We start from the raw sequence: 19,399 nt of genomic DNA, 5'->3' as shown, positions 1-19,399 counted from the left end.
TGTTGGGGACCAATGAACTAACTGCTATGGTGGGATATTTATGTCTTAATGATTCCTATGTTTGCACATGAAACTGGCTCTAGGACCCATCATAAGGGGTGTATTTTCTCATATCTTTGGCTGCACCTAATTTAGGCTCGACCCCTAAGATAATGAAACTTGACAAGATATTCACCATGTTGTGTAGAAATCTAAATGCTAAGTAAATCCATGTTGCCCTTGGGAATGCTTGTCACATATAAGTTCACGCACACACACACACTTGATCTTGTCTGATTGCTGCATAGAGGATTGGGTCTTTTCTCATTGAGAGCATTTACTTATAGGTATTTACTTCTTGCACTTTATTTTATTGCAAACTTCACACTGAAAACATCAAACTTACTAACCAATACCTTCAGCTCGTCATGGTTTCGACAACCTTTCTTATTGAAAAGTACTAAAATGGTCACCTGCACTTGGGAGCCATCGAGACACTTTTCTGGCGCCATTACCGGGGAGCGTCGCGCTATTGGTAAGTTATTTGGTAAGGAAACTTTTATTGTTTTTGGTATTTACTATTTGTTTTATTATGGCTTTCTAAGGCCATGAGAATATGAAACTTACTCTATATGAATATGCTTATGCTACTAAGAACAAGCTTGAAAAGCCTCCTAAACCAAAAGAGGCGTATCAAATCCCAATTGGTATTGCCAAAAAGGCTATGAAACTAACTTTTACACGGGGTAGATGTTGGAGATAGTGCTTTAGAAACAAATAATAATGGATATATTATATTTCCAAATGTTCATAATTCGTTTCGCGCCATGCTATAACTGTATTATGAGGAGAACACTAATACACATGTGGTATTGTAAACAACCAGTTGTCCCTAGTTAGCACGCAAGTGCATGACTGGTTCATTGAGGTCGATAGTTGGTCGAGGTTTTTCCGATCATGGACACACACGTCATTGATAACGAGGTCATATAATTAGATGAATGATATGGTGGACATACCCACAACATAAGTATGTAGCACGATCATATCGTATGGAGTTCAATGTTAAGATATTTATATCGAGTGCATAGTAACTTAATCCTAAGACCGTGAGATCGTATTAATCACCATCTCCTGAGGTTGCTTTAGTTGTTTCAACCGCCACACCGTGATAGGGTGGTCATAAAGGCTCAACTAGGTATACCGATTGATGGGGATGTGCCCATGGGGGTCCATCATTAGGCTCACTCGCCAGAAGAAAGAAGGGCCGGGGAAACTCAGTTGCTGGGCGACTGGGCCAAAACGCCCCGGGTGACTCGACCAAAACCCTAAGACTAGTCATAGTGGGAAGTAACATAGAGTAGTAACATGTGCATGTTACTACTCTATGTTACTACCTTCATAGTGGTTAGTAACATCAAAGTAGTATCATAGATGTCTTCATTAATTATCTTCTAGACTCATTGTATATTGGGAAGTGTGATGTTACAATAACTAGCTATGTTACTATATCTTCCTCTCTCATCATTAACTTGCTGCCACATAAGCAAATTTGGTGAGTTGGACACTTAGTTACTAGTGAAGTTACTCCCACTATGAGTAGTCTGAGGAGCAAGGCGAATGGATGCAGGCCCGTGCGACTGGAGCGGTTGAAGACTTTGGCGCGGGATAAAGGATCCGGGCCTAATAGTGATCAGTTATACTTGATCTAATCTCCATGTAACCCTAGACCGGTGGTGTCCATATAAAGCCCCGAGCTAAACCTTAGATGGGATCAAATCTCATTCTCCCCCATCTTCAATGCTCCTAGTCGCCACGCCGACTGGCTGAGCACCCCCATTGTAAACACTATCAAAAGCAATACAATCTAGTAGGACGTAGGCCTTTTACTCCTCCGAAGGGGCTGAACCTGGGTAAAACCCGTGTCCCTGCGCACCTCGATCTATAGATGACTACGCTTCCCTTGCACTGCATCGATGAAGTGCTACACCCTGTAACACCTTCCGTGGTCATAACCACGACAGTGGTGCCCACCGTGGGGCGTGGGGTGTCTGGCCTCTGATCTACGGCAAGGCCCTACTCGCCGGTTTGCCAACTGTTCACTTCCGGCAGGATGATCACCACAAGTGGCTTCTTCTACATCCAGACGAGCACCTACTACTCGGCATCAGCGCCAATCACCCACGCCTGGATGGTGCCGATCGGCATGATCAACCTCTTCGTCTCCTACGCCGGCATCACCGACTCTGCCGAGGTCCGCCCCGGCCAGCTGCACGAGCCCTACGGGCCGGGCCAACTCCTCACCACCACTCTCCCGCTATCGGGGGAGACTTACGTCGAGGACGAGTCGTCCCTGGCAGACGACACCGACTCGGCAGCTGCGGCGTCAGTCACCGGCACTAAAAATAGTTTGCAAGTCCATAACGATTTTAGTTCGTCGGCGAATGCCCAAAAACCGTCACGGAGACCTCATACTGACTGTTTCGATTTCCGTGGCGAACCTTGCGTCACAGATGGCCGGACTGACATTTATATTTTCCCATCACACATCCTTGACGGATTTGTGCTGGCCGAGAGCCCTCCCGGCCCAAGTCATTGTGACGCAAATAACCGTCATGCGCCGGTTCCCCTCACCTACGACCATCATGTCAGGTGTGTTCGGCCAATGATTAACATGTCGGAACAATGATTAACTTGTCAGACCAATCATTAAGCTATCAGTCCGGTCGACTCTAAGCTTTGTCGTCTAGCCTGGCGTCAGTATCGTCGTGGCATTGGCCACATGACGCATTATAAAGCCAACATGTGTCGATTTGACGATGACATGCGTACCAATTGAACCACACCACATGGACAAATGGAATAACGCCACTCCTAAGGGTTACCAGTGGTGCACCGTGGCACACCATACCATGGTGTGCCATTGCTACAGGGGGAAACAAACATTAAATTCGACCAATTTTGCAAAATTGTGTCATGTATCGGTAAAACATTTTTTCTGGTTGTATACGACCTTTGATGAAAAAGTTTTTCATATCAAAATGTATCTACGATTTTTTTACATCCGATCACAAGCCTTGTGGTGCGTCAGTGCTAAGTTTCCCGCCTACTAATTTTGAAATGGCCAGCCACCTACCTACCGCTACTCCTATCCACCTCCCTCCACACGTTTCGCGTACCCTCTCCTTGTCCCCTCCATCCTTTCCACCTCCTTCTCTTCTCCTCCATCCTTTCCTCCCATCTCCTCCATCCTCTCCTTCTTCCTCCACCCTCCTCTTCAGCATAGCTCCATCCTCTCTGGCAGCCGGTGTCCTCCTCCTCCTCCCTGCTTCCTCCTCTCCGACAGCCAACCTCCTTCCTCCTTCCTCCTCTCCGGTAGCTAGCTTCCTCCTCCCTGCTTCCTCCTCTCACACTTCTTCTTCAGCCACCCAGCCCACTCTCCTCCTCCTCCTTCATCCCTTCCTTCCTCCTCTCCGACAACCGGCAATAAAAAGATAAAAACAATGAGGAACAAAAACTAGAACAAAAACGAGAACAAAAACGAGCAAAATAATCATGCCAGTGGTGCACCAATGAGCTAGCAGTGGCGGGTGCGCTACTGGTACTGGTACTTGGATTACTAGTGACGAACCACATGGTGCGCCACTGCTAACCCTTAGGAGTGGTGTTATAGTAGTCGCACACCATGGTGCGCCACTACTAAGAAAAATAGGTGTGCTAAGTTTTTTTTCTAGTAGTGACTTCTCTTATTGACGTGTGTAGCATGTCTGTGAGTAATTCTCTCTCGGGATCATGCTGTCCTCTGAGGCCTTTCACAATGGATGTTTCTTAGCACGATATCCTAATAAGTACTTTGCTTATGTAGCATCCTATTTATTGATGAAAGAGAATGGTGTTGTATCTTAGCTAAGATACAACACTTGCACGTCACCATGGACAAAAAGCGTTAGTAGCCCAATCAAATGCATGCATGAGCCCAAAATCATTAAATTTAGATACAACACTAAGACACAATGTATTGAAGTACTTATATCTTAAGAAACACCACGTCCTATTGAAACGTGCTAAGAACCAACCCATTGTGAAAGGTCTGATGTTGACTCGTCTCGTTTTTCTCCCGCGGGTTTCGTGTGTATCCTCGGATTATCATAACCGGGTGTCCTTCTTTGCTAGCATGACCAGACGTGTGCCTCTGCTTTTACTCACACATCAGGAGGGGGGATCATGTACATTGGATTCCATCGAGCGCTAGATCCGTCCATGGGGACCATGAGAGATGTAGAGCAGGTTGGCCCCGCCAGGTCAGGGAATCATCATACATATAGCCTAGGACGCTGTACTCTTCCCGAGGGAGTCGGAACGGACGCCACCCTCCCAGGAAGGCGCTTCCTCCTCCCTTCGCAAGGTTTTCCCACAACTTTCATGACAACCGCGGCCATCGATTTGATCCTTTTCTTAGGGAATCTCTAATGGGCTGATGCAAACGGATGCTTCACGACCGCGCAGCCAAAAAATGTGCCTGCACCCATGTCCAGCAGCCAGTCGCATAGTGACCGGGTTGTCTGTGAAGATGTAGACGTGGCTCAAATATGCACTGCATTTCAAAGACCAAAACCCAACGTTTCCGAGTTTGAAAGCTATATACTACCAGGAACTGAGGCTTGTAAGCCATAGAATCAGGAAAAAAATAGGTTCAATAATTCAATGACTGGCTAGCAGATCAAAATTAGATATACTCCTTTCTTGGATACCAAACAATGTAAATATCTTGTACATATCACTTATATTTATAAAATTGCAGTGGGAGCCTTTAACATTAATTGTCCTAAAAAAAGGTAGGGTTGTTAGATTAATGGGACCGTCTCATAGACTAAGCGATAGGTATATTGAAATATTTAGTTTTCCTAAATACGTGGATATAAATATGTACTCCCTCTGCAAAAAGTTTGATCAAATTTAAAGAAGAAATATCAACAATGAATTCAATAGTACCATACTGAAATATGTATTCATGGTATATATATTTATTATGGTAATGTTGATATAACTATTTATGATCTTAATCAAACTCAAATAATTAAAAAAACCTTATAAGACATTTTTCTAGGACTGAGTGGGCAATGGTTCATTGTAAATATGGTCTTGATGTTTTTGCATGGCCTCTAAAGCTGTCTTATCGGCTAATGAGGATGCCAAACTGGTATAAATGTGAAAAAAATCTTCACATATGTGAATAAATGTTCTTGTATTTTCTGCATTTTTATTACTTGGATATTGTTGATGTGTAAGAAAAGTATTAAAATGCAATCGTGCATGCTTTCCAAAAATATTGGGTATATACGGAATCAAACTTATTGCAAGCACCTGACAGAAAAACTAAATATGCTTATCCAGTGTAAGAAAATGAAGTATGAAGAGACAATATACAAAAATATAAGAGACATTATGGGAGGTACCACAATCATCGGAAGCACAAGCCTGAAAGGAAATAGGATAATAAAAATTGTACAACGAAGACCAAAAGTATCAGATACACCTTGTGTTCTTATATAGCGTACTAAACGGGCAAACTCAAGAATACACGGTGAACCTTATATGTGGTGAAAACCAGAATACAGTTGGAAGCAGAAAAAAACAGTGTAAACTACTAGTACGGCACAAGGAGATCGATTGGGATGCTTTGCATTGCACACAAACAATTAAAATAGTTGTAAGATTTGACAAGTGATACAAAATGATGACGATGGAGCACTGGGCAATGGGCAACACTCACGGTGATGCTACTCGATGAAACCATAATCATGCTGCAGAATGTTCGGGGCTTTGAATGAACACAAGTTTGGGCTTGTTTTCATGTTGACTTGCCTGTGACTGCCAGTCTTCTTTTATATCTTGAGCGACTCCAGAATGGAGTCCGATTTCCTTCAGATGTTTGAGGCTTGTGATTTCAGTGGCCGAAGGATTTTCTTGTTTGCCGAGCATATGAAGTGAGACAAGACAAAGCAGAGCTCCAGATTGGATTGTTATTTTCCGGAGAATATGGACACCCACTAGGCATAACCTCTTTAGGCTGTGCAAGCAACCTTTTGGTATCTCGAGTGGCCCCAGATCATCTTCAACCAGCTTCAGATATGTCAAAGCACTGAAAAGTTTAACGACGCGTAGAATTTCGTCCCCTCTCAGATTTGTCCCTGAAAGACATAGCTCTTCAATACCTGCCACCGATATCTCCTGCATACTTGGATTGACTGTGAAACCCAGGAATGGCGTCAAATCGCCGTGTAATTTCAGCGAGGTAAGCCTACTGGATTCGCTCAGAGATTCAAGGATTTTCTTTGGGCATACCTTGCAATCAATCGATAGAGAACCTTTCTTCTGACCATCTAAAGAAAGGTTGTGACTCTTCTTACTGAAAGTTTTGATGGCAGTTGAGAGTGAGTCACCGTCAGTCCAGTTTTTCTCATCACACCATATTTTAACCTTGCTCAATTTCACCATACGACTCATGAGGCGTTCAAATTCTTTGCTATCATCGATAAAAAATCCTGAAAATCTCTCCAAATTGCTAGTTGTTGACAGTAGCTCTTTCAGTTTCTTCTTTGTGATGTCACATTTGAATAGCTGAAACTTTCCCAGGAGGTGTTTTAACCGTGGGAGCTCCATGACTTCCACGGGCACATAAACTGTTTGGGTTCTCATCATATCAAGTGTCTGTAACCATTCAAGCTTCGCTATTTCCCTCGGAATCTCATCAATGCCTTCCCCGAGGCTCAGATATTTCAGAAGCAGCAGGTCACATATCTTCTTGACATGTTCATTGGTTAGAACAGCACATTTTTTCAGATCCAGCACTCGCAGTAACTCGTAATTGGAAAGTTGGGAAACAATGGCAAGGCTACCAGTATGAAATACCACCAGAGTCCGGAGAACAGCTAAAGCCTCTGCCTTAGGTAAGCTCAATATGTCAGTTTCATCACTGATAGGATGGAGAGAAAGCCTCCGGATAGGATTCTTCTGGTCTGCATCCAAAGCATGTATGGCTGTCGAACCGCAGAGCAATGCAAAGAAATTTTTCGACTTGGATTGGCCGGAAATGTGGTTGAGCATCATCACATGAGGTTGGCATCTCTTCACTTCACCGTTTTTGCTGACTTGAATGGGCTGAACGACATTGTGGTCGGTGAGGATCTTCAAAAACTCTTGGGGATTACATAATTTACCCTCTCCGTGCTTCTTCTGTTGACTAAATACAATTCCTTCAGCTAGGTATCTCATTATTAGAAGATTCGACCTCACAAGATGATCATGTGGGAACATGCAAAGGTATAGCAAGCACTGCTCGAAGTCAAGGCTAGATAGACTCTTGTCGTAGTTACTCACAAGCACGTCTTGCAACTTTTTTTCAAGTCTTTCGATCTCATTTATATCTGTTGTGTTTGTCAGTTCTGCTATCTCCAAATATTGGGTTGTGGTACTGCTATCGGGCGTTGGTGAAGAGCACTTGCAGTGTATCGCTTTAGTATAGTCAGTCGTAGCAACGACACATATGTCCTGCTCAGCTTCATTATCACAGTGTTTGATTACGTTCGCCAATTCTTTTATATCCACATTATCAATTAGAATCAAATACCTATAGGACACAGATTTACAAAAAGAATAATCAGTAGGTAGGAACAATTGTCCTAACAAATCTAAAAGAGAATTTCGAAGAATTTACAACAAGCCGCATATCCAAGAGGCAAACATCGAAAATATCGAACAATGACAATAAAGTAAAAAAACGCAAAAAAAAAACAAGATTAGACATCTCTTTATGAAACAGCCTGCACATAACAGGGGCATATTCCCGCATGATCATTCGTACACTCAGGGCATTTCCAACTGCTCGACGCATTTCGGACACCTAAAATAGCCACGCACGCTGTTTGCGTCGGATCGCGGACAAGAAAATGGTCGTTTCTGACCACGCGTCCATTTTCATCTAGGTGTGCTCCCAGCGGGGCGACCCATATTGTTTTTCCAACATATTTTTCATTCAGCTCAAATGCATAATGTACATACGAAAAACAAGAAGGAAAAACAAGGCCCTAAACTACTTGTCGTCCCTCGGGGCGTTTGATGGCCCGGCCTCGTCGTTGCCTCCCTCCCTCTTCATCAGTTTCTCCGCCGCCTACCGCTGCATCCATCGTGCGGTCGTCAGAGCTCAGTGGGCCGCCACGTTCTCCAGTAGCCGCTGCCGCAACGCCTCGTTAGCGGCACCCTCAGCCTTCTTCAACGTCTTGAAGGACTCGACTAAGGCCCTCTGCTTTGCCGCCTTCTCCTCCGGGTCAAGCCCAGTCCAGTCGAACTCGAAGTCGTCATCGTCGGACTCATCCTCTGCGGCCGCCGCCTTCCTGCGGCGTTCCTGCTACGTGTCGAACGTCGCGTGGGCCGCCCGCTCCTCCTCTGCCTCATGCTCTATGTCAGCCATGAACTTCGCGTCCATGGCCGCGTCGGTAACGTTGTCTGCGCTATCTTCGTTCTCCTCGTCGGAGCTGTCAGGCGGAGGAGGTGGAGGCGCAGTAGCCTGGTCGCGTCCAGCGCTGCTCATGGCAAAGCTAAAGGACAGGTGTGAGGCGGCGTTACGGTGGAGGTTGTGCGACGTCTAGGGTTTGTGTGGAGGAGATGAGATGGGTCAGCCGAGCGCACGCCCCTGTTTATATACGTCGGAGGCAGCCGAGGGGCGTGCCACGCGTGGCATCACCATTAAGTTCCTTGGCAGTGGTGGGCGGCGGTGGCTCGGCAGGTAAGGCATCACCATTAACGTGGTGTAGACTGCCGAAGCGACGCCTCATCACCAGTACTGCCGTCGCTAAGAAGACGCTTCGAGGCAGGGTCGTTGCCAAGCTAGCCTGACAAAACGTTCGCCCAGACGAGAGCGGTCACGCCGCGTGACCGCATAGCGTCCGCAGACACGCATCCAAGACACACATATTTGGGTTGCGTTTACGGTCTCCGCGAACAGCCTGGTCACTATACGTCGGGCCGCTGTGCATGGATATAAACGCATTTTTCGACGGTGCGATCGCAGCGACGGTTTGAGTCATCCTGTTAGAGATGGCCTCATGACCTATTGGGGCATGGATTTAAAAAGGACAACATAGAACAGATGCATCGTCTGCTCAACAATGGTCCACATGACAGAAGGTGGGCCCAAGCATATCTAGTCTGTGAGGGTTGGCCCATCTAACAATGGTCCACATGACCCGATAGAAGGTTCGGTGCCGAACAGCCCAATCGAGAGAAACCACCGGTGCATGGCACCGTGCCGGTGAAACCTATTCACCGCTTATTGCTGCCAGGGATGGCCCATTTACTCCTCCGCCTCGTTTTCCTGCCAGGGATGGATTCCATTTTTTTTTTATTTTCGGACGCTTTTTCTAGTTTTCTGCTGCTTTCCGGTTTTCTGCTATTTTTTTCGTTTGCTTTCAGTTCTTTTTCGGTTTTTGCTGTTTTTTTTATTTTTGCATGTTAGTTTTTTGAAGTTTTTAAAAAATATGAATATTTTAAATTTCGAACATTATTAAAATTTAATTGTTTTCAAGTTTTGAACATATTTAAAGTTTGAACATTTTTAAGTTTTGAACATTTTTTTAATTTTGAACGTTTTCAAGTTTTGAACATTTTTTTAATTATCAACATTTTTTACTTTTGAACATTTTTTTAATTTTGAACATTTTTAAATTTTAAACTTTTTTAAGTTTTGAACATTTTTTAATTTTGAACTATTTTTTAATTTACCCATTGTCAAAATTAGAACATATCTAAATTTAAACATTTTTCGTAATTTAACAATTTGAAAAGAACCAAAACCTCATGTCACGGACGAAATATGGGCCTGGCCCATTTGAAAATTCTTGACGTGGCCTAGACGAGTTTCCCCGCTTAAAGCGATGCATAGGCGTCCCCCACTGTGCCCAAGTCGTCGGTGCAACCTATTCACTAGTGCCTTCCAGCCATCGTACACCCTGGTCGGGTATTTTCGCTTCTTCGTTTTTTTTCATTTTTATTTTCTGTTTCTGTTTTATGTTTTGTTTGTTTTTCTGTTATCTTTTTTATTTATTTTTTTGTTTAATTTTCTTTTTGTATAAAATCAAAAAAATTAAATTTGAAAATAGGTCAAGTTCGGAAAACCTTCAAATCTAAAAAGTGTTCAAATTTGGAAAAATTTCAAAGTTAAAAATTGTTCGTATCCAAGAAATGTTTATATTCGGAAAATGTCCAAATTTAAAAATATGTTTATTTTCAAAAAATGTTCAAATTTAAAAAATGTTTATTTTCAAAAAATGTTCAAATTTCGAAAAAAAACGGTCAATCTCAAAAAATGTTCAAATTTTGATTTTGACAAAAATAGAATTTTAAGAAATAACAAAATTTTAAAAACTTTGGATTTTTAAATAATCAGATTTAAAAAATTCAACTTTTAAAAATTGAAAATATATAAACTGAAAATAAGAAAAACTGAATAAGAAAAAAAACGAGTTTACCTGGTGGGCCGCGACCCACTATACAGCCGTCGGGTCGGGGGTGTGCGATACCCCGTCCGCACCGACCCGGTCGGTGTATAGGAGCTCCTCCTATTCACCGCCTATTGCGGCCGCGGTGATTGTCGGTAAGGCCCATCACGAGGGTTGTATGCTTGTGGGGGGTTTTTTGTTAGGTTTTTGCGCTTTGCAAGGGAGTTGTCCGGTTTTTTTTTGTTTTCCTTCGGTTTCTGCAGGGTTTTCATTTTTTTCCTATTTATTGAATTTTTTGAACTTCTTTTACTTTTGAACATTTTTCCATTTGAACTTTTTCGGATTTCAGTTTTTTGAACTTTTCAAGATTTAAATATTTTTCAATGTTGAACATTTTTTCAAGTTTGAACTTTTTAAAATTGAAATTTTGTTAAATCTGAATGATTTGAAAAGTTAAAAAATTTCATTTTTTTTTAAATTTAAACATTTGTCAAAATCTGAAGATTAAAAAAAAACGGCTTGAAACCTACCTACTATCTCCGACCAAAACAGAAGCAAAGAACGAAGCAGTTCTTTCCGTAGTGCATTGGGGAGGACACGGTGCGGTTGGCTGAATTTGCTGAAACGATCGGTTTGACAATTAACTTTCAAAAAAGCACTCTGGCCCGATGCATGTTCAATGCTTCCCTTCTGCCGCTCTCCGCTGAAAAACTAACGCTGGAAGATTTCACTCCCTTAATTGTGAATGTCGACATATACCTGTGATGCTGGAGGCGATGGGAGAACATGATGACACTTGTACGTACGGAATACTCGAAATGAAGGGAAAGAGGTTTGGTTGAAACATGTTCTACAGGAACTATTGTGTAGAACACACCAGTATCCATTCTACGGGCCAACCCTACTGCTTAAGTAGAAAGCATCATATTCTGACTTTTCCAACTCTTCATCAGGAACCGGCCAACCCTTGCGTGCATGTCAGTCTCCCGATCTGGCGACCACAGCAGCCAAGGTGGCATTTTGTCGCAGATATATGGAGGGATGTCACTCGGCAGGTTCTGGTAACGTTGTGGTGATCCGTTTGGTAGAGTGCCTACTGGCAGTTGTGCGCTGGTCCTCACGGAGGCCGTGTTTCGGGTACCTTCTTCAGTTCGACGACGCACGGAGTTTGGAAATCTGGGCAGCAGCCCTGAAGGGTGGGAGTCTTTCTGGTTGACGGGCGAGCCAAAGGCTTTGGTGTTGGCCGGTGTCCACAGTCCCGTGGGTGGCATGCCGCTGGCGAGCCGCATGTTGTGATGGCGGTTTGTTTGTCGTTCCGGCGGCGATCGGCACCTTGTGTAGTTGGTAGGGAGCATATGCAGAGGGGAAACCCTTGCCCTCCTAGGCCACGACGGCGGCATCCATGGACGTCGTCCCCTTCCTGAATGCGTCGTTGTGTGTTATGAGTATAATTAACGGGTACCTCACAGTAGTGTGAGTTATTCAGCAAGCCCGGGTAACCCACAGATAGTGGTGGTGCCATATGGCCCACCGGATGGCCCAGTTGTTGTTGTGATTGAATATGGAAGATGTCCAACCCAGTAACAAGGAGCCGGATCTAACCCGATCTGCGCAAGGAGTCGGATCCGTGGAGGCCCATGAAGTAAGTCGGATCCATGACGATAAGTTAGAAATAGGTGGATCTTTAACGTGTACGGCAATGTAATATTCTGTAGTTAGGTAACTTGTATCTGGTTAGGATTCTCCCTAAAAACCCTAGATCCGTGCGTCTATATAAGACGGATTCTGGGAGCCCTAAGGGCACAACCACAACTTATTGTAACTACGCGAAAGCATCCATATAATTCCAGACAAGGAGCAGTAGGCCTTACCATCGTGCAGCGTGTTCCAAAGCTGGGTAAATCGTGTATCACCGTCCCGGTACCTCTTCGCCCAATGGCCCCATCTTCTTCTCCCCCTCGTGAGGATACCTCTTTCGGGGTACCGTCGATTAGACAACGACACTGTGGTTGCTCCTGGCTTGTCTACGTGCTCCGGGTGAAACCCAAAATCTTCGGATAGGACGTTGGGGGCGCTCTTGTGTCGTGTTCTTCTTGAAGATGTCGCCTTGGACATCTCTCTGTACGGTTCTCTAAAGGTGGTGCGGTGAAGAAGCGGTGCTTCAGCATTGGTTCAAAGTTTGCTCCATGTTCTGCACCCTCGGCGTTCCTTTGTTGGCTTCTTCCTGTTAGTGTTAGTGTTTGTCAGAGGCATGTGCGATGGTGCTCGAATCTTGGTGGCATTACATGCGTAGGTTGTAGTAGTCCTGGCCATGTGCAGCTCTTGTTGGCGTCCCTGTGCTCTAGGGTGAGCCCCGCCCTAAGAGCATCACTAGTAGTGCCCATAAACCCTCAAATCCTCAAAAATAATAGTTTTTTTACAGTTTGCGAGAGAAAAAACATGTAGACTAGAAAATTAGGGGTCCAACCCTCAAACCCAATTCCAACCTATAGAAGTGAGGGTTGGGAGGCCAAACTGCCCCAACCCGCACTCCTCTTCCAACTCGCGCAGGAGGGAATTTTCACCGGCCCAACCTCCCGCGTCCGCGCCGCCGGCCGCCGCCTATCGCCATTCCCCCCCCCCCCCCCCCGCCTCCCCTCGACATGCGCCGGCGGCCACGAGCTGCATCGCACCCGGATCCGCGCCTCCCCGCCGCCTTTTGCCCCGAGCCGCCGCGCCCGCCCTGCCGCCCGCCGCCTCCCCCACCTCCCCGAGCCTCCCCGAGCCGCGCGCCGCCTCCCCCACCTCCCCCAGCCTCCGCCCTGCCGCCGCCCGCCTCCCTCCCTCGAGCCCCGGACTCGACCTCCTGAGCCGCCGCCCGGACCCGACCGCGGCGAGCCGCCGCGCCCCGTCCCTGCCCTCCCCTCCCCGCCCACCCCTGACCTCCCCGAGCCGCGCCCCGCCCCCGACCAGAGGCTGCCGCGCAGCCCCGACCGCCCCGAGCCGCCGCGCCTGCAAGTATGCCTCCTCCTTTTTTGTTTTCTTTGTTTCATTTTTCCTCTTTTATTTATTAGCACTAACAATTTTTTGTTTGTTGTTTTTGTAGATGGCATACCCGCGGACTATACCGACGAGTATCTTCGCATTGGACAAGATACAACCACGGAGTCCGTCTGTAGGTTTGCAAAATTAGTCATCCGGTTGTATGGTGATGTGTATCTTCGGGCACCCAACGAGCAAGATACAAAGAGATTGATGGAGATGAATGAAAAAAGGGGATGGCCGGGGATGCTTGGTAGTCTAGATTGCATGCATTGGACATGAAAAAATTGCCCAAAGGCATGGCAAGGAATGTATTGCGGTAAAAGCCGTGATGCTACCATTGTGCTTGAGGCCGTGGCATCGGAGGACACATGGATTTGGCATGCATTTTTTGGTTTGCCGGGAACACTCAGTGATATCAATGTGCTCAATAGATCTACTTTGTTTGCAAGATTAGTTTCTAGGGATGCTCCAACTTGCAACTACAAAATCATGGATAATGAGTACTCAATGGGATACTATCTCACCGATGGCATTTATCCCGAGTGGGCAACTCTTGTGAAGTCCATCAAGGAGAAAAATGGGGTGCCCTTAACCAGAAAAGAGGCTCATTTCACCAAGACACAAGAGGCAGCCCGTAAGGATATTGAGAGAGCTTTCGGTGTTTTGCAAGCAAGGTTTGCCATAGTTCGGGGTCCAGCTCATTTTGCGGACAAAAAAATCCTGATGTTGTGTGATTCTACACAACATGATCCTCGAGGATGAGAGAGGGTTAAATCTGCCTTGTTTCTATGACAACGTTGGTACCCGTGTGCAACCGGAAAGAAACCCTTGTCGCATACAAGCTTTTCTTGAAGCACATCGTGCGATTGAGTATGCAAAGACTCATGGTCAGCTCCGGGATGATCTAGTAGAGCACCATTGGCAGTTGGATGGGCGGCGCCAACGCCCATGATCTATCTTTGTTTTACTTTTCTATGTCCTATTTGAATGATTATTATGTGCTTGAAAGTACTATTTGGAGTACTATTTGGTGTTGTAATAATAACTAGAATGATTATTGTTTTCTTCAAACCATTAATGAGATGATGATAATTGTGATATATCAAATGAATGTTTTGTAAGGGTTTGAGGGTTCTAGTCTTTGCCCTCAATCCTCATTTTTAAGGGTTTGAGGGTTCTAGTCTTTGCCCCTGTTTTTCACCCCTTAAAAGTGCCAAAAAATGCTCATTCTCAACCCTTAAACTGCTTTGAAGATTTGAGCGTTTAGTGGCTCTACTAGTGATGCTCTAACAACTTTGCCCATCCTGCAAATGCTCAACTCCTTCGGTCTAGTCTTCTTAGAGGTAGTGGTCCTCCTTAGCACTGTCCTAGATGCCATCCCCACATTCGCCATGGCGGCGGTGGAGCTACCTTCCACAATGTTGCATGCCACTAAAGAATTGTGGCACGTGTTTCTCTAGAATTGATGGTCGATCTGGTGGCTGACGAATTCTGGATTTCTTCCACCGGTGAATATCATGGATTGGCGCATGACACTCTTTGACCTCTGGATTGGATTGAATTTGGTCGTACATGTTCGCAAACATCAGCCCGTGCGGCATCAAGTGTGGACGCGTCGTGAAGCTCCACTTTTCATCTATAAACCATGGAACATGTCGTCAACGGCATATCCGCCATGATTTTCATGGTGTAGGAAGAGGTGGGGATTATCATGGCGGCTATACAATTGGAATACCGGAAGTCTCAACGCCTCATGTTGAGCTCAAGACTACTAAGTAGGCGAAGACAGGATCGACATTGCTTCAGAGGTTGTCGTGCGGATATAGGATGTTCCCATCCAAACTGCACACGTGATGCCTACCTAGTGATTGTTGATTTGCAGTAGCGGCTTCACATTGGGTTCTGCTACTGGGAGTGATTGATCACTATGGCGGGGTCTTATTTTTCTTTTCTTATTTTCTTATGTTTATGGCTGTGTGCATTTTTTATGTCTTGTCCAGTTGTAGATAATATGTTGGTGCACAGGCTAGGCTAGGTGTAATTCATATCTTCACGGTATTAAAATATTTCCCTTATCAGAAAAAATGTGTTTCTCTAGAATGCCTTGGACATGCCATCGGTTGCGAAATGGCTGGTTGCCCGCGCCGCCCTCTACAGACAAAGCGCAAAGGGAGGTCTTGGAATCATGAGCCTGATCATCAAGAACACATGTTTGCAGGTTAAGCTGGTCCGCCACCTGCACGCTAACATTCATGCGCCGTGGTGTCTCTGGGATAGCGTGGGTAGCCAGAAGGCCGATGGGCACCCTCTTGATAGGTCGAGCACGCTCATACCACTCTGCAGAAGCATCTTGAGGTGTCGGATGTCGGCAACGTTCCCTTTGGCACTCAGTTCTCCACGCAGTTCTCCAATGTTGTTGATAGTGCCGCTTCTCTGCTCAGCTGCATTCTAGCTAAGAGCATCTTCAGTTGCTTCCCTCAAGCATCCCCAAAGCGTGTTAGATTTAGCGTTTGGGGACGATGTTTCTTCGTATCGTGTTTGGGGGTGTCGCTACTCAGCCGCGTTCCCCAAAGAAAAATCTAGTTTTTTTTAAACTTAAGCGAACACCGTCGAATTAATTCAAACTTGCTATATATTACATGGATTTGAGCGAAATTCGAATGAAATTTAAACCTAAACCCTAATCTAGTAGTACTTGCGGCGCCTAGAGGGGTCGTAGTACTGGTGGAAGTTGTACATGCTGTCGTCGACGATGTCCTGCTTGCCGCGCTCATCGGGCTCATTGACAGGCTCATCCTTCACCGCGCCGATGGGCCCAGCTTCGCCGTCGTTGGTGAGTTCGACGAGTGACATTCTGGCATCGCGGATGGACATGGCGATCGCCGCGTCGATGTAGCCTCTCCAGGCGTCCTTGTCGTTCAACGACGCCATGAACGCCGCGTTCAGCCCTAGACAGTCCTCGGGTCATCGCTGCTGGTGCAGGTACTCCACCATCTTCCTGTTCTTCGCGGCCTCCTCGTCGTCCTGCTCCTCCTTCACCTCCGGCTTCGGAACGAGGAGGGCACCGGCGCGCCTCTGTTGCTGCCGCGCTGGTTCGCGGATGGCGATTCCACCGCTGCTGCTGCCGCGCCGGTCCCAAAGAAGAAGAGTGCAAGGAGGACAAACTCGTCCTCCTCGGCTGCCAGCGCGCCGGAACCTGAGGATATGACGGCGGAGAAGGCGGCATATCTAACCTGGGGACGCCTTTGTGGATGACGTCGAGGATTTCTGGCAGGGTTCGCCCAGGAACGCCCGAGAAATAGAGCCGCCCCTCCCCGTTCCACGTGTTTTGCATGCCGACGAGGCCGTCGGTGTTGGCTATGTCGGCGTCGTACTGCGCCTAGAAGAAATCCGCCCACCAGTCGTCGTTGCCTGTGGTGGCACAGGTGGGATCGGCGTGCTCCTCGGCGCTGAGGCGCATGCGCTGGCTCTGATCGCGTCCCTCCAACGATCCGTGCCTGGCGGCGGTGGGACGCCGATCCCGTTGATGGACATCCTCCATCTACCGCTGCTTGGTAGGCGCATGTCCAGCAGGACGGGGTAGCGTGCGTGGTATAGCGCCCACGCCTCCGCCACCATGAGGCTACCGCGCCCGAAGCTGTTCGACATTGCGAGGAGAAAGGAGGTGGTGAGAAAGACAGGAGGCGGCGGCTGTCGAGAGAGGCGTGGCGATATTGGAATGTTGAAGGGACCAGAAGGAAGGAGGGGGCGCTCTTTATACAGCGGCGACAAGTGAAGCGGTAGCGGAGGCGTTCACCGCAATAAACGTCGGAGCGGATGCCACGCAGCCATGCGCAACGAGACGGTTCACTGTGCCGCCTGGGAAAGCCGCGATGCCATTAACATCGCTTGACCAGAGGTAGGCGAGGGATTTTGGACTTCCGTGTCAATGACGCGGCGGGCCTTCCACTCGTGACGCGGTTTCGCACTCTGTCCGACGTGCCCGAAGCGTCTCCTGTGAAGCGGGAACGGCCTCAGGGCACCAGACAGTATTGGACCGTGCCGGGCGAAAATGGTTGTTGGAAAAGCGCGACTAGGACCGATTAAATATCCAGCACACCCCAGATATACTACACCAAGAAGAGCAGGTCACCAAACGGTGCAGGTCTGCCTATTACTCCTTTTTTAAAAGAAAAACTAGCGGTTGAAGGTGCTGTAGTCGCTGTCGTCGCTGCCGTCGTCGTCGTCGTCATCGGAGAACTCCCAGTACTCCCCCACTTTTGGCGCCGATGGTGGAGAAGGAGCGGCGGCGGCGAAGTCGACGAAATTGCGGAGTCCTTGGCGGACCACAGATCCGCCTTCCGCGCGCTGTAGGTCACCTGCCGGTAGTCCTCGTCGATGTAGCAGCCGACAACCATGTGCTGCACCGGTGCGTCCTCCTGGTCGTCGGGGCCGCAGTAGGCAGCCTGTGCCTCGAGCTCCATTTCCTGCCATTTCTTCTTCGATGTCGGCGGCGGGTGCACGGCTTCCTCCTTTGGGTGGCGAAGGTCGAGGCGCCCGCGTACAAGCGAGCCAGGCGCCTCCTTCTTCACCGGCGCAGTCCTTCTGGTAGGTGCGGTGGCACTACCTCTGCGGATGACGACACCGCCGGACGGCCTCACGTACTGCCCGACGCCTCCCATCTTGGTGTGCGCGCAAGAGGCGCCGCCATGCGCTGCGCCTGCAGGAATATGACCAGTGAGGTGGGGTTGAACTATCGTACGCCGCGGGCGGGCGGTAGCCGTACGCCGCAAGTGTCTCGTTGACTTCCCGGCCGTACCACCAGGTTCGGCGGCCAGTGCATTTTAACTGCTGGTGTCAGGGTCGGTGGACCTGGCGACCTCGACGTCGCGCTACTCCTGGAAGACGCGGTGCCACTCCGGGTTGGTCGGTGCCCACTCCGGCCGGTGGTGCTCCGCTGGCATCATTTGTGCACGCCGGCCCTCGCTGAGCACAACTCCGGTCCATCCGGAGGAGGCGGCGACACTGCATAGTCGGCGGCGGACATGTGCCAGCCGTGCGGTAGGTGGTACTCCATCGGCACCGGGATATGGTGCCGGTAGAGCATGTCTTCCTTGTCGAGGTTGAATTGGCATGACCACTCGCTGCCGGCGTTGCTTCCATCGGCGTCGTAGTTGTGCGCCATGTCTCCGGCGGTGGATTTTTTTGCAGGCGATGGATTTGACGGGCAGTGGTGCCTATGGTTGGGAGGATTTGGGCGGAGATGGAGGTGTCGATCCGGGGGTTTAAACCAGCCGTAGGCATTGATGAAACACGAGGAGTTGGGCCGCCACCGAACTTTATTGGGTGTGCCAGTGTTAGAGCATCTCTAGCAGAAGCGCCAAACCCCAAACCCCATATGCACCGATCCAGGCCACCCCAAATAGGTTGAATTTCAGATGCGCGGTTCAGATACGCGATAATAAACTGCATAATTCAAACATTCGTTCGCGCGAGAGATTGTTCATACATTTAGGGAGATTAAAACAGCGGAGCCTAGTGCTCCGCTTCTCTATGTCAATAGCGCCGCCGAGGCCAACAAAAGTAAGCGCGCTCACCGGGGAGCTCTGTGCCGCAGCGGCGGAGCCGGCAGCCTAGTCGTTGTCGAGCTCAATGTAGCAGGCATCATGCGCCCCCTGTTCACGGCGCCACTCCGCCTGCTTGTCGGCGTCGCGCATGGACTTCTCCTCGACCAGCGCCATCACCGTGCTCAGGGCCGTGTCGGGGACGAAGTCGCCCGCCTTGAGCACGGGTGCGGCCATCTCTAGCCTCGCCGCGATTGCGGCTATGTCCCCGCCACGTATTCGTCGGGGTTGAACCGCGGCGGTGGGGGCGGCCCGCTCGAGCTCGAGCCCTCGGAGAAGGTGAGGCGGCGCGGGGCC

General features: G+C 48.0%; 1 protein-coding gene across 1 annotated transcript; it reads right to left on the bottom strand.

Annotated features, from left to right (window-relative positions):
- Positions 1 to 5,778: 5,778 nt before the first annotated feature.
- On the bottom strand, positions 5,779 to 16,430 carry LOC127304562 (disease resistance protein RGA4-like). Its single transcript, XM_071820679.1, has 3 exons — positions 16,222 to 16,430; positions 8,391 to 8,576; positions 5,779 to 7,609 (listed from the first exon to the last, which is right to left on the bottom strand). Exons 1-3 carry the CDS (start codon positions 16,428 to 16,430, stop codon positions 5,779 to 5,781), a joined length of 2,226 nt encoding a protein of 741 aa, XP_071676780.1.
- Between the last annotated feature and the right edge of the window lie 2,969 nt (positions 16,431 to 19,399).

The sequence above is a fragment of the Lolium perenne genome, chromosome 5, assembly GCF_019359855.2.
Source record: "Lolium perenne isolate Kyuss_39 chromosome 5, Kyuss_2.0, whole genome shotgun sequence".
In the NCBI taxonomy this organism is placed as follows: Eukaryota; Viridiplantae; Streptophyta; class Magnoliopsida; order Poales; family Poaceae; genus Lolium; species Lolium perenne.
The sequence above is the reverse complement of the archived record's forward strand: the minus strand, read 5'-3'. Positions and strand labels throughout refer to the sequence as shown.

Excerpts from the sequence above, each read along its gene's own strand:
- LOC127304562 (XM_071820679.1), bottom strand. The coding sequence starts at position 16,430 with ATGGCGTCGTTGAACGACAAGGACGCCTGGAGAGGCTACATCGACGCG. Across the intron at positions 8,577-16,221 it reads AGCATGTACAACTTCCACCA|CTTTGCCATGAGCAGCGCTG; the intron begins GTACTACGACCC and ends CCTGTCCTTTAG. Across the intron at positions 7,610-8,390 it reads GCCCACGCGACGTTCGACAC|GTATTTGATTCTAATTGATA; the intron begins GTAGCAGGAACG and ends TGTGTCCTATAG.